This window comes from Schistocerca piceifrons, chromosome 3 (assembly GCF_021461385.2).
Source record: "Schistocerca piceifrons isolate TAMUIC-IGC-003096 chromosome 3, iqSchPice1.1, whole genome shotgun sequence".
Classification (NCBI taxonomy): domain Eukaryota; kingdom Metazoa; phylum Arthropoda; class Insecta; order Orthoptera; family Acrididae; genus Schistocerca; species Schistocerca piceifrons.
The window spans coordinates 22,261,711-22,275,037 of NC_060140.1; the positions used below are offsets into that span (position 1 = coordinate 22,261,711).

A 13,327-nucleotide genomic window follows, 5' to 3' on the forward strand; every position below is an offset into this window, starting at 1 on the left:
CAAGAGCTGGTTCATCTACACTGGAGGAAGAAAAATACACTGATGCAAAAAAATCAGATAAAAAAATAATTACTGTCGAGTAATGAAATTTTGCGAATACCTTTTTCTAGTTAATAAAAGTAAGAATTAACATTGCAAGATCACAGGTCAGTGTAAGCAGGAGAGTGCAGATGTGAAATACTGGTACGTTAATAAGGTTGTAACCTTCCAAACATTGAATGCAAGCATGCAAATGTGCATGCATTGTGTTGTAAGGTGCCAGATGTCAGTTGTGGGATGCAGTTCAGCAGCTGTTGCACTTCATTGGTCAATACACAATTAATGCTGGTTGTGGATGATGCTTGAGTTGTCATCCAATGATGTCACATATGTGTGTGATTGGAGACAAATCTGGTGATTGAACAGGACAAGGCAACATATCGACACACTGGAGAGCATGCTGGGTTACAGCAGTGGTATGAGGGTGAGCATTATCCTATTGGAAAGCATTCCCTGGGGTGCTGTTCATGAATGGCAGCATAACAAGTTGAATCACCAGATTGACAAACAGATTTGCAGTCAAGGTGTGTGGAATAAACATAAGAGTGCTCAAATTGTCATACGAAATAACACTCCAGATTATAACTCCACATGTAGGTCCAGTGTGTGGAGCACAGAGAAAGGTTGATTGCAGCTCCTCAACTGGACTCCTAACCAACACACATTCATCACTGGCACTGAGATAGAACTAGCTTTCATCAGGAAAAACAACAGACCTTCACCCTGCTCTCCAATGAGCTATCGCTGGACACCACTGACGTCACAAATGGCATTGGTTTAGGGTTGCATGTTACAGAGCGTCCGACTCAGAGCTGTCCTTGAAGTAACCAATTTGTAACAGTTCACTGTGTCATTGTTGTGCCAACCACTGCTCAAATTACTGTTGCAGATGCAGTATGATATGCCAGAGCCATACACTGAACACAGCTCGTCAGTGGTACTTGGCTGCCTCCAGGCATCTAGTGACTGTCCATTCTCATGACCAGCACTGCAAACAGTCATGTACAGTGGCTACATTCCTGCCAAGTCATTATGCAATATCACAGAATGGATAGCCTGCTTCTTGTAGCTCTATTACAAGACCTCATTCAAACTCAGTCAGATGTTGATAATGGCATCGTTGTTACCTTAAGGACTTTCTTGACCAACATCAACTCACCACATCCAATCTCAAAAATAACTAATGCTCGTAATCTTTGCAGAATTTATTTAAAGGAAACCTGATTTGCATCCTCTTAGTGGTGGTACTAATGGCTGATGGGCTCCTCATAATGGTGCTATTAATAGCTGATATGCATCCTCATAGTAGTTTTACTACTGCCACTCTCATGAGACTGATGTGAAATTTGGATAGTGAATAGACATCTTCTTTCAGATGTAACACACTTTTTGCGAGTTGCAACTTTTTTTTTGTCAGTGTATACCTGAGTAGGTGATTTGCTTGAACAGTAGTGCACACTGCAGTCATAATTGACAATGTGACTGAGTCAACATGGGATCATACAGTGGTCATCTGCTGTGGGGCTTCACACTCAACGATGTGTGCTGAACTGTGTACTCCAAACACATTTGCCTGCACCAACACTGTCAGCCACAGATCACTGTCTGTCCTGCTTCACAGATAGGACAAGCCACCAAACTCCCTATTCCGTGAAGAGGTGTGGACATCCAACACCTTATTGCCCACTAATGGTTCATCACCCTTCATCTAGTTTCTGTAGATGCTCACAACATTAGTACACAAACAACTGACTAGCTCTGCCGTTTCAGAGATGCTCATTTTCAGGTGCTGAACCATAATAACCTTCCCTTTGTCAAAGCTCCCTGTATGTTGTTGTTTCCCTTCTGAAATACATACGGGTTGTTTCAGGAGAAATAATGAATACTTTAAGAGGTGGTAGTACAAATTGATTCAAATAAAGCATTCCGTGTAACATTTGTCCAATTGTTATTGGTTACAGAGCTACAACTGTTAAGAGTATAACCTAAACACTCACAAAAAATGTTAAACAAGGGCAAATGATGAAGTTCGAAGCTGATTTTCATAAATTCCGCCTCTCACTCCGGCACACTTTCAACAAGGTGTACACGCCCCAGGAAATCTGGGAAAAACCTTGGAATTTTTTCATCCAGGAGAAACACGGCTATTTTTTAGAATTCCGGGAATTTTTCAGTGTTTTAGTTTTGAATTAAATTTTGTAATTTTGACTGCTTACAACTGACAGTCTAACAAAGAATGTTATTTTATCCCGCTACAACAGAATTATACAGCAGCAATAAAACATAAACGAGAGGAAAAAATTAAGTAAAACTTTAAGTTGCAAAGGAAATGCGTCATTTACAACAAAACACACTGCACACACAAGCGTCTGCCAGCAGCAAAATGTGTTAAAGGCACTAGGGTGAAAGACTATGCAACACTTCATAACAACAAACTGCTTGCGATGAGTGTGACGTCACAGTTGTTTACATTATTTTCATAAGAGCAGTTGCCAGCGGGCTCATGTGCCTGCACAGTTGAGTCATGTATGAACAGTACATTCTCCTACTTCTGGCTACTAGAGGTATGGCTGTTGTCTGTATCAGCAGTAGCAGACAGACAGGTGCAACCCGGAAAATTTTTTTCTGGCACCCAGTGTTTACATTTAGCGATTGTGCTGTTTTGTCTTCATTTACAGCTCTCACGTCAAATGAAAACAATATGGATTTCTGTGGCCTGGAGCCAGCAAATGAATTAAAATTCATTCACATAATTATGGAAGGCTAAAATACATTATTAGTTTCAGTTTTTGTTTCTAGGTTTTTAACAGTCAGGCATTAATCACCTTGCAGAACAATGAAGTAATTTTCATCGGTCTGCTAAAGAAACTTGACTGTTATTAATCTTTCCACCGAGGCAGTCAATTTATTTGAAACGAAGTGGTGCATTCCAGACTATTGGCTAGTTTCAATTGTTTGTTGGATTTCGAGCTCACATTTTCATCTTCTGGCATGTATGGCATTATGCCATAATAAAGAACCAAACATGAGGTAATGCAGTACTGGTACTCCAAGAAGATTTAAATCCCGAAAACCACACTGAAAAGCTTAATATCAGGTTGGGGCCTACTTCATTGTGAATCTGGAAATACAAATTTATACTTTCAGTGGAATGATGTATTTTAGTATGGTTTACGAAGTTCTGATGCTCTTGTGGTATCATCTGAAGTACTGTTTCTTTTATGACGTAATATAAGATCTCTTTAATGATATGGTTATAATAGAGGGAAAGATTCCACGTAGGAAATATATATCTAAAAACAAAGATGATGTGACTTACCAAATGAAAGTGCTGGCAGGTCGACAGACACACAAACAAACACAAACATACACACAAAATTCAAGCTTTCGCAACAAACTGTTGCCTCATCAGGAAAGAGGGAAGGAGAGGGAAAGACGAAAGGATGTGGATTTTAAAGGAGAGGGTAAGGAGTCATTCCAATCCCGGGAGCAGAAAGACTTACCTTAGGGGGAAAAGAGGACGGGTATACACTCGCACACACACACATATCCATCCACACATATACAGACACAAGCAGACATATTTAAAGACAAAGAAAACTCTTTGTCTTTAAATATGTCTGCTTGTGTCTGTATATGTGTGGATGGATATGTGTGTGTGTGCGAGTGTATACCCATCCTCTTTTCCCCCTAAGGTAAGTCTTTCCGCTCCCGGGATTGGAATGACTCCTTACCCTCTCCCTTAAAATCCACATCCTTTCGTCTTTCCCTCTCCTTCCCTCTTTCCTGATGAGGCAACAGTTTGTTGCAAAAGCTTGAATTTTGTGTGTATGTTTGTGTTTGTTTGTGTGTCTGTCGACCTGCCAGCACTTTCATTTGGTAAATATAAGATCTCTTAATGCTTTGAACAAACAAACATACAGGCTTCCTACGTCATCGTAGCTGCACATGGGCAGTTATGACTGTTCTCTGGCGGTCAATGGCAACTGCTGAAATGAACCTGTTTCTAATGGCTCGCGGGAAAATATTGCGAATGGTGGTTTGAAAAGTGTCACTTTCAATGTATATTTCCTTTTACGCAAGATGAATGATGTTGCATAGGAGAATGTGCGATGAATTTTTTAAATCACAGAGTGTTTGAATCTCATTTAAAACTTTACACTTTAAGGACCAGCCACTTAAAAGAATTTTGAGCCAGAAGACCAGACATTTATGTCATTATTTAAAAATTTTACTGGCACATTTGTGCGATGTTTCTTAAAGTATAACACACATAAAAAAAGACCAGTTTATACATGAAAGCTTAGCTTTTCTGGTGGCTAATTGATCTTGGAGACCAGTATTATATGTGAAAGTGTAGCTTTTCTTGTAGCTACACGTGTATATTAATTTAAACCATTAATTTTTCCTTCTTGTGTGTTCGTGCTACTTAACAGTGTTGACTGACTACATCACCTGTTGTATGCTCGGAATATCTGCTTTCATTGGCTGGCGAGATCACGTGACATGATCTATGATTTACTTACAAAAGCACACCGCAATCTCGATTTCAACACTTCAAAAACTAACGTGCTGTGTTTAGTGGAGTTCGAATTTACAATACTGTAATATCAAAATATGCAGCATACTTGTTGCTGCACATCAATTTTTTTATATTTTATTTTGCCTCCCCTCCCCTCCCCTCCCCTCCCTCTCATGCCCGTGTACTAATGAGCCAGGAAGTTCAAGCCGGTTCATAAAACCTTAACCCTTCAAAGGATTGATAAGTTTTACAGTTCCGAGGGAAATTATACTGTCACTTAACACAGAGAAAGTGTATTTTCATCTGGGAGAAAGTGTATTTTGAACCAGGAAATTGGGAATTAGTTTTCCTTGGCCGCATATACACCCTCTTCAAATTCTGCTTACAACACTTTTCACTCTTCCAAGATCGTCTTCACTTTCTTTTATGAGGGAACACTATTCATAATCTGAATGATCAGTTCATCTGTGGTGTTTAATTTTTCATTGTTCTGCCAATGTACATTCTGGGGAATGTTTGGTTTAGGTGCAGTGTCATCTGATAACGAGAATGTTCTGTGTCCCCTTCGTGCTGGAGGAACACACCTATCCTTGTAGCCAAAGGAACCTGTTTGTGTAATGGTGGAAGCTCACTTTCAAGGAAGTCTAGATAAAGAGGTCCTGTAAGATGATACATTGAAATGACAGGCCTAATCAACTGGTTGTTTATGATACTACACCACACATTTACAGGGAAACATTCATGAAAATGTGTCTCCACAAAGGCACGTGGGTTTTCATTGGACATCAAAGTGAATTATGAGTTTTATTGATATCAACATGAGTAAAATTGTTTTCATCAGCATTAGTGAGATTACTCAGTGATTTGCAATTAGCCAGTGACAAATGTCCAAATGCCAATTGTAAATGATAAGGGTAGCGGCTGTGCATACATAATACAGCCATATTGTTGTAAGTGAAACACTGAGACATGTAGAAATTTGGTGTGTACTTACTAAAGGACTATTTCCTACCAACAGAATAATGTCCTCAACTTGATTCTCACACTGTTCGTTAGCCCATTTGTATGAGACATGGCTGCTGGGTATTGCACCATTCTCATGCAGTGTAGTGAAAACACAAGTAAACACCCCTGAATTTTGTACTCTGCAGTTAAGAAATCATCCACTGTTTTGTACATACGTACTTGGCAAACCACTTTTAAGTGACTAGCACAAGATATTCCCAATCGTACCACATACACTCTGAGACAAACAAGATGATGCACCACTAAGAAATTATCTGAAAAGGTTGGAAATTGGTCGATGTGGTGTACCAGTATTGAAAGGGGGGAATTATTATGTGAGAAAAATTGGAAGATTTATTCAAGAAAAAGAGCTTCACAAATTGAACAACTCACTAATGAATTGGTCCTCATCTGGCCCATATGCAAGAAGTTATTCAGCTTGGCATTGACTGATAGATTTGTTGGATCCTCTCCTGAGGTACATTGTGCCAGTTGATGATTAGATTCTCAAAATCCCAAGCTGATTGGAGCACTCTGCCCATAATACTCCAAATGTTCTCAGTTGGTGCAACCTTGCTGGCCAAGGTAGCGGTCAGCAAGCACAAAGATAAGCAGTAGAAACCTCAACATATGCAGACAGGAATAATCTCACTGAAATGAAGTCCAGGAGAGCTTGCCATGAAGAGCAGCAAAATAGGACCTGCTGTAAAGGTGTCGCCAATAATCAGGGGGTCCTGCGAAATGAAATGTGATCCCACACCATCACTCCTGATTGTCAGGATGTGTATCAGGTGACAGTCAGGTTGGTTTCCCACCACTGTCTCAAGACGCACCTCAGCTGGACATCGGGGCTCAGTCTGAAGCAGGATTCATCACTGAAGATAATTTTGCTCCAGTCAGTGAGATTCCAGGCCAAATATTTGCTTGGGAAGTGCTATGAATCTTTCTGACACAGCCACATTCTGTGAGAACAAAGAGTAAAGGTCTGAGGTGCCATTTCTTTTCACAGCAGAACCCCATTGGTTGTCATCCATGCCCCCCTTACAGCACTGTAGTACAGTAATAATATTCTGCGCCTTGTTTTGTTGTCCTTCATGGCAAGCCATCATGGGCTTACATTTCAGCAAGATAATTCCCACCCATACATGGGAAGAGTTTCTACTACTTGTCTTCATGCTTGCCAAACACTACCTCAGCCATCAAGGTCGCCAGATATCTTCCCAACTGAGAATATTTGGAGCATTATGGGTAGGGCCCTCCAACCAGCATGGGATTTTGACAATCTAACATGCCAATTGGACGGAATTTGGCATGAGATCATCCAGGAGATCATACAACTCTATCAATCAGTGCCAAGCTGAATAACTGCTTCCATAAGGGCCAGAAGTGGACCAACTTGTTACTGACTTGTTCAGTTTGTGAAGTTCTTTGTCTTGAACCAATCATTCAATTTTTCTGATATTGTAATAATTAGTTCGTCTATACATGTTAATCACAACTACCGATATATACAGGGTGGTCCATTGATCGTGACCAGGCCAAATATCTCATGAAATAAGCGTAAAACGAAAAAACTACAAAGAATGAAACTTGTCTAGCTTGAAGGGGGAAACCAGATGGCGCTATGGTTGGCCCTCTAGATGGCACTGCCATAGGTCAAACGGATATCAACTGGTTTTTTAAAAATAGGAACCCGCATTTTTTATTACATATTCGTGTAGTATGTAAAGAAATATGAATGTTTTAGTTGGACCACTTTTTTCGCTTTGTGATAGGTGGCTCTGTAATAGTCAGAAACATATGGCTCACAATTTTAAATTTTTTAAATCAAAATACAGAACGTAGGTACTTTTAAACATTTTATTTCGGTTGTTCCAAAGTGATACATGTACCTTTGTGAACTTATCGTTTCTGAGAATGCATACTGTTACAGCGTGATTACCTGTAAATACCACATTAATGCAATAAATGCTCAAAATGATGTCCGTCAACCTCAATGCATTTGGCAGTATGTGTAATGACATTCCCCTCTACACCGAGTAGTTCGCCTTCTGTAATGTTCGCGCATGCATTGACAATGCGCTGACGCATGTTGTCGGGTGTTGTCAATCATATTTCTTTACGTACTACACGAATATGTAATAAAAAATGGGGGTTCCTATTTTAAAAAACGCAGTTGATATCCGTTTGACCTATGGCAGCACCATCTAGCGGGCCAACCATAGCGCCATCTGATTTCCCCCTTCAAGCTAGATGAGTTTCGTTCTTTGTAATTTTTTCATTTGATGCTTATTTCGTGAGATACTCACACACACACACACACACACACACACACACACACACACACACACACACACAGTGTATTGGCATTTTTCCTCATTCCATTCACATATGACATGTAGGATGAGTGGCTCCTTAAATGCTTCTATATTTGCAGTAATTAGTCCAACTTGTCTTCACGATACCCAGGGAACTGGAGTATATCCCTGTATTCTTCACTTAATACTGTTTAATGAGTCAGATACAAAGTCTTCTTGATGCATCTGTGAACACAAATTGTAACAAAGACTGCAAGATGTTCGTATAAGTGCCTAAGACTGCCAAAAACACAGGAAAAGGTAATACTCAAAGTTAAGCACAGCATTCCATTGTTTCTTAGGATGTGTCAAGTTTTGATTACTTTTAAATTCTGTGGGCTTGGCACTGAAAGTATAAAGTACAGTGATTTAGTGGAAGTGGTAGGACAACGGAAACTGTAATATCCTGATACCAGGAAGTGGGAAGTGTAACCAGGAAAATTGTTTTTGTTAGTTAGTTTATATCATGATAAAAATCCATATCTTATACTTGCATATAACATTGTAATTTCTGGTTAATATATTTAATTATTGTTTAGATTATTTGCAGTGGATGTACAAAGGGATTGTTTTAAATCATTTTACATTGTTCTGATACAAAGTTAACCACCATATCACTTTTAAGAGAAATTGTATGTTGGGTCTGTTATTCTAATATTGATTGTATTTGTTCATAGTTACTCAGCAGCTTGGTGCAATGATCACTTTATACACGTTAAAGCCATGCGTAAAGTTCGTGAAGTTCGTCAGCAACTGAAAGATATATTAGAACAACAAAAAATTGAAGTTGTTTCTTGTGGAACAGACTGGGATATAATAAGGAAATGCATTTGCTCAGGTAATTAAATATGTTGAACAAAATCATGAAAGCTAGATATTTCCATTTTCTATTTGAAAGTAAGATGTTATAATAATTTATTTCCAGCATATTTCCACCAGGCAGCAAGACTTAAAGGCATTGGTGAATATGTAAATTGTCGTACAGGAATGCCTTGCCATTTGCATCCAACATCAGCCTTATTTGGAATGGGTTTTACACCAGATTATGTAGTTTACCATGAACTTATTATGACTGCAAAGGTATGTCATTTCAGTAAAAATAATCTTACCTGTTATGTAATTGTTCTTGTCTTCTGTATACACAGCTTAACATGTTAATGTATCAATGAAAATAACGGATCTTCAATTTTTGAAATATATTGTAACTGGATAGATAAACAATCTACTCACCAAGCAGCAGCAGTAGAACACACACATGTACAGATTAAGGAAATTTGCAAGCTGAGCCAGTGGCTCCTCCTCCTTGCAGAAAGGCCGAGGGGGAAGAGAGAGGGATGAAGAAAAGGACTAGCAGGTTTTAGGAAATGCAGAGAGCTCGGAAAAGCCACCCAGAACCCCAGGTCAGGGGAGACTCACTGGACAGGATGAGAAAGAAAATCTTTTCCTTCTCATCCCGGCTGGTAAGCCTACCCTGACCCAACACACTGAGCAACTTTCCCAAACTCCCTTGTATTGTAAGACAAAAACAACTCATGACCACAATGAACCAAAGTTTATTCTTCTCCCACATACATGCCTACAATAGTTGAGAATATGTACAAACAATGCCAGGACAATAAGTATGAACACAATATGAGAACAAGTGCCACTGATCTGAGCTTATAAAGGCAAGGGCTCTGATAGATGGTGCGGCAGAGCTGTGCAGAGTGCACAACTCATGTGGTACACTGCAGGCAGGCCCTGGTGGCTGGAATGCATAGATGCTGGTGGCAAAATATTCAAAATGTAGCATGCCGATGGCATAATGCTGCAGCTCTTATCAAAGTCTTATATACAGTGTCATAACACCCCAACCCCCTTTGGGAAAGGCCATTTCGCCCATGTGGGCATTGGGGTAACTGTTGAATCATTGGTGGTCTCTGTGATGGACACGGCAGGTGATGGCAGCATTGGAGGGAGATTCTGAGTTGGAAACACTGAGTAGAGGGGGCAAGTGACACAGCCATGTACACACACAGTGGCTGCTCCCCTGCAAAGTACCATAAGAGAGGATCATTGCCACCGGTGCTGATTGCATCGCATTGTCCAGTTCCTCAATGTGGTGGAACTGCGCCGACAGTGAAGGCTCAGGCTGCCCAGTCTGGAGGCCCTGGGGACACTGGTGTTCAAGAACTCAAAGGCGCTGGCCCAACCAGTGACAGAATTACAGATGGCAGTGAAGTATCTTGGGAAGACTCAGCAACAGGCGAGGAGAGGCGGGAGGCAGTGATATCCACAAAGAGTGTGAGTCCACCCCCATAGGAGGACATGCACTGAGGGAGGAGGTGGATGTGAGAGCTGCAGATCCACGTCTCACGCTTTTGCATGAGGACTCACACCGTCACGCAGCCACACACCAGTGCATACCGTACAGATGCGGCAGCCTCAGCAGCTTGTGGTCTGTTGCCAGGATCCACTTCAGATGGCAGTTGACTTCCCAGGCGTAGACTGGGGAGCCTGGAGCGAACCGTAACAAGCCCGCATCGACAGTCATTGGTGGGGGCATGAGCAGATTCAGGATATGTGCCTGGTGACCAAGGAGTGTCTCCACTGGACTGCAATCCCCCTGTGGCCTACATTTGTAGGAAGTCGAGAAGCATGTCAAGGCATTGTCTTTCTATGAGTTCTGCTTTGCTGTTAGATTGGGGGTAAAAATGAGGAGTAGTCACGTGGCGAATGTCTTGACAGACGTAGAAATCGTGGAAGGCCTGAGGCACAAACTGTGGATCGTTATCTGTCAAAAGTGTATAAGGCACTCCTTCAATAGAAAAAATTTCAGAGGGGGCCTGAATTATAGCTGTGGCTGACATTGAAGGACTGTGGATAATGTATAGAACCATAGAGAAAGTATCAACAATGAATCCCATGGATGCTGCAGAGCGGGCCACAGAGAGTGTGTTACATATGACGTCACCTGTTGAGAAGCACACTGAGAGCAGTCAGCGACAAGTTGTATGATGTCATCCGATGCCAGACCAAAACAGGTGCCTAATGGTCTTATAACTTGGTACACGAGACCTCCAGTGTCTCTAATGTGGGAGCTGAAGTACGTCCCACTGTAGGGCAGCCGGGATCACAACCATAGGTAACAGCCCGTCTATAATGAAGAGCACTCCATCAGATACTCAAAGGCAGTGATTTAAGGCAAAATAGTTATGCAAAGTACCAAAAACCCAGAGGCGTGGCCAGCCAACCATGCTGAATAAAGTGAACAACTTGACACAAAACCAAATCAACAATGACAGCCACTGTCATCCAACAGCCCTTGATAGCAAACCCTTCCACTGTACATTGCACTTTCAACATCTAAGTGAAACAAAGGAGTTCATCCTGATCAAAATATGTAGCCGCAATGGAAGCTGAGGCAGTGGGTCAGCATTGGCATGCCATACAATAGGCTGAAAATGTATTTCAAAGGTTTAGTGAGACAGAAAGAAAGCCCAGTGTTGGAGATAATATGCTGCTTTGTCAGGCAATGAAGCAGAAGGATTAAACACTGAAACCAAGGAATTTTGGTCTGTAATGAGGTGGAACTTAGATCTATACAAGAACACATGAAAATTTTTGAGGGTGTAGACGATAGCAAGTGTTTGCTTTTCAACTTAGGAGTAGTGCTGCTGAGTGGTGTTGAGCATTTTTGGTACTTGCATTATCGGACATTCGGAACCATCCTCATATCAGTGTGTGAGAATGGCCCTGAGTCCATACAGAGAGGTGTCCATAGCCAAAACTAGGTAGTGACCAGGATGGAAAGTAGCCAAACAAGCAGCAGAATGTAATTTAGATTTCAAAAGTGTGACTGTACACTCACAGGCCAATATCCACTGAAGAGGAATGTTCTTGTGAAGCAATGCTTGCAGGGGATGACCCAAAGCAGGATGGACCAATGCAGTCACATCAGGGATAATAAGCAATTTTACCTGAATGTGCTTGGAGTTCTTTGAAATTTGTAGGGTGAGTCTGAGCTGTGACTTTGGCGACACGATGACGTAAAGGCCTGTTACCATTCTGAGAAACTTCAAACCCCAAATACACAAAGAATGGATGAAAAAAAGTATGACTTGGCCCAGTTGCATTTCAACCCCGCAGTATGTAAGACTGTGAACAAGGTGCAGAAGTTATGTAAATGCTCTTTCTTTGGTGTGCCCATCACAACAATATCATCGAGGTAGTTGATGCATCCCAAAACAGGTGTCACCAACTGTTCCAAAAAAAAATGCTGGAAAATCAACAGAGCGCTAGCCATACCGATCGGGGAGTGCTGATATTGGTTACACCCCAAAGGTCGTGTTGATTACAAGGAGCCGTTTAGAATCCTCATTGAACAGATCATGTAGAAACGCTTCAGGTTAATCATTTTTGAGAAAAACTGACCCCCTCCATGTTTAACCAATACCTCATCTGGACAGGGCAAATTGGAAGGTGTCAATGATAGACTGAGCATTAACTGAAACTTTAAAGTCACCACAGAGACAAAGCTGACCAGTTGGCTTTTTAATAGTCACAAGGAAGGTAGACAACTCACTTAATGTGATAAACTGTGTGACTCCCATGACGTCAGCCTATTCAATTCTGATTTCACTTGCTCACACAAAGGCTCTAGAATAAAGCATGTATAGAAAAAATGCAGTCTTGATGTATCTTTGTGGATAATATGGGCCACTAAATTAGTGGCACAAACTAACCCATCCGTGAAGAGGAACTAGAACTCAGACAATAGACAATGTAACAGCTGGTAAAGGACCTGGTCACAGATGAAGTGGACTATGTCCAGAATGGAAAACCAAAAGCCTTAAGAGAATCCAGACAGAACAAATTCGCAATGTCAGCATCATCCACTACAAAAAAGGTCAAGGAATGAACCACAGATCTATATGTAGTGGGAGCCATAAATTGCTACAAAACTGGAATATGCTGCTTGTTGTAGCTCACCAAAGGTCAAATGACTGGAGACAAGGCTGGATATGCCAAATCCACCTGAGTTTGTGTGTCCAGTAAATACATGGTTGCACACACATCTCCTCGCAGTCTGAGGACTTTGTCCATCACTCTCACTTTAGTAAACAGTTTATGTTCTGTAAGCAATGGAAACGCACACTTAACATCCACGTTCTTACATGGTCTTCTTATTTTGAGAAAAATGTATTCTGTATCACAAAGTCTTATACTTCAGATATTGTGAGGTCCACTACTGTGAGTATTGTGTATTACTATATGTAACCAAACAAGCTCTGTTGGTCAGTTCCATCATAATGTCAAAGTCTACTGGAGGGGGCTGGGAATGATGCACAGACACTATATGTCTTTTTTCCGACTGTTGTAAGTTGCCCATTGCTTAGGGCATGCGGTCCTGTCTTGTTTCACG

The 13,327-nt window shown here is 41.1% G+C and overlaps 1 protein-coding gene across 1 annotated transcript in view; it reads left to right on the forward strand.

Moving 5' to 3' along the window:
* The window catches only part of LOC124788041 (pre-mRNA-splicing factor ATP-dependent RNA helicase PRP16), a 190,143-nt gene that overhangs the window by 152,420 nt on the left and 24,396 nt on the right, over positions 1 to 13,327 (forward strand). Inside the window, exons 18-19 of the mRNA XM_047255099.1 lie at positions 8,601 to 8,761; positions 8,849 to 9,003. Coding sequence (XP_047111055.1) covers positions 8,601 to 8,761; positions 8,849 to 9,003 — 316 coding nt within the window. The remainder of the gene's footprint in view (positions 1 to 8,600; positions 8,762 to 8,848; positions 9,004 to 13,327) is intronic.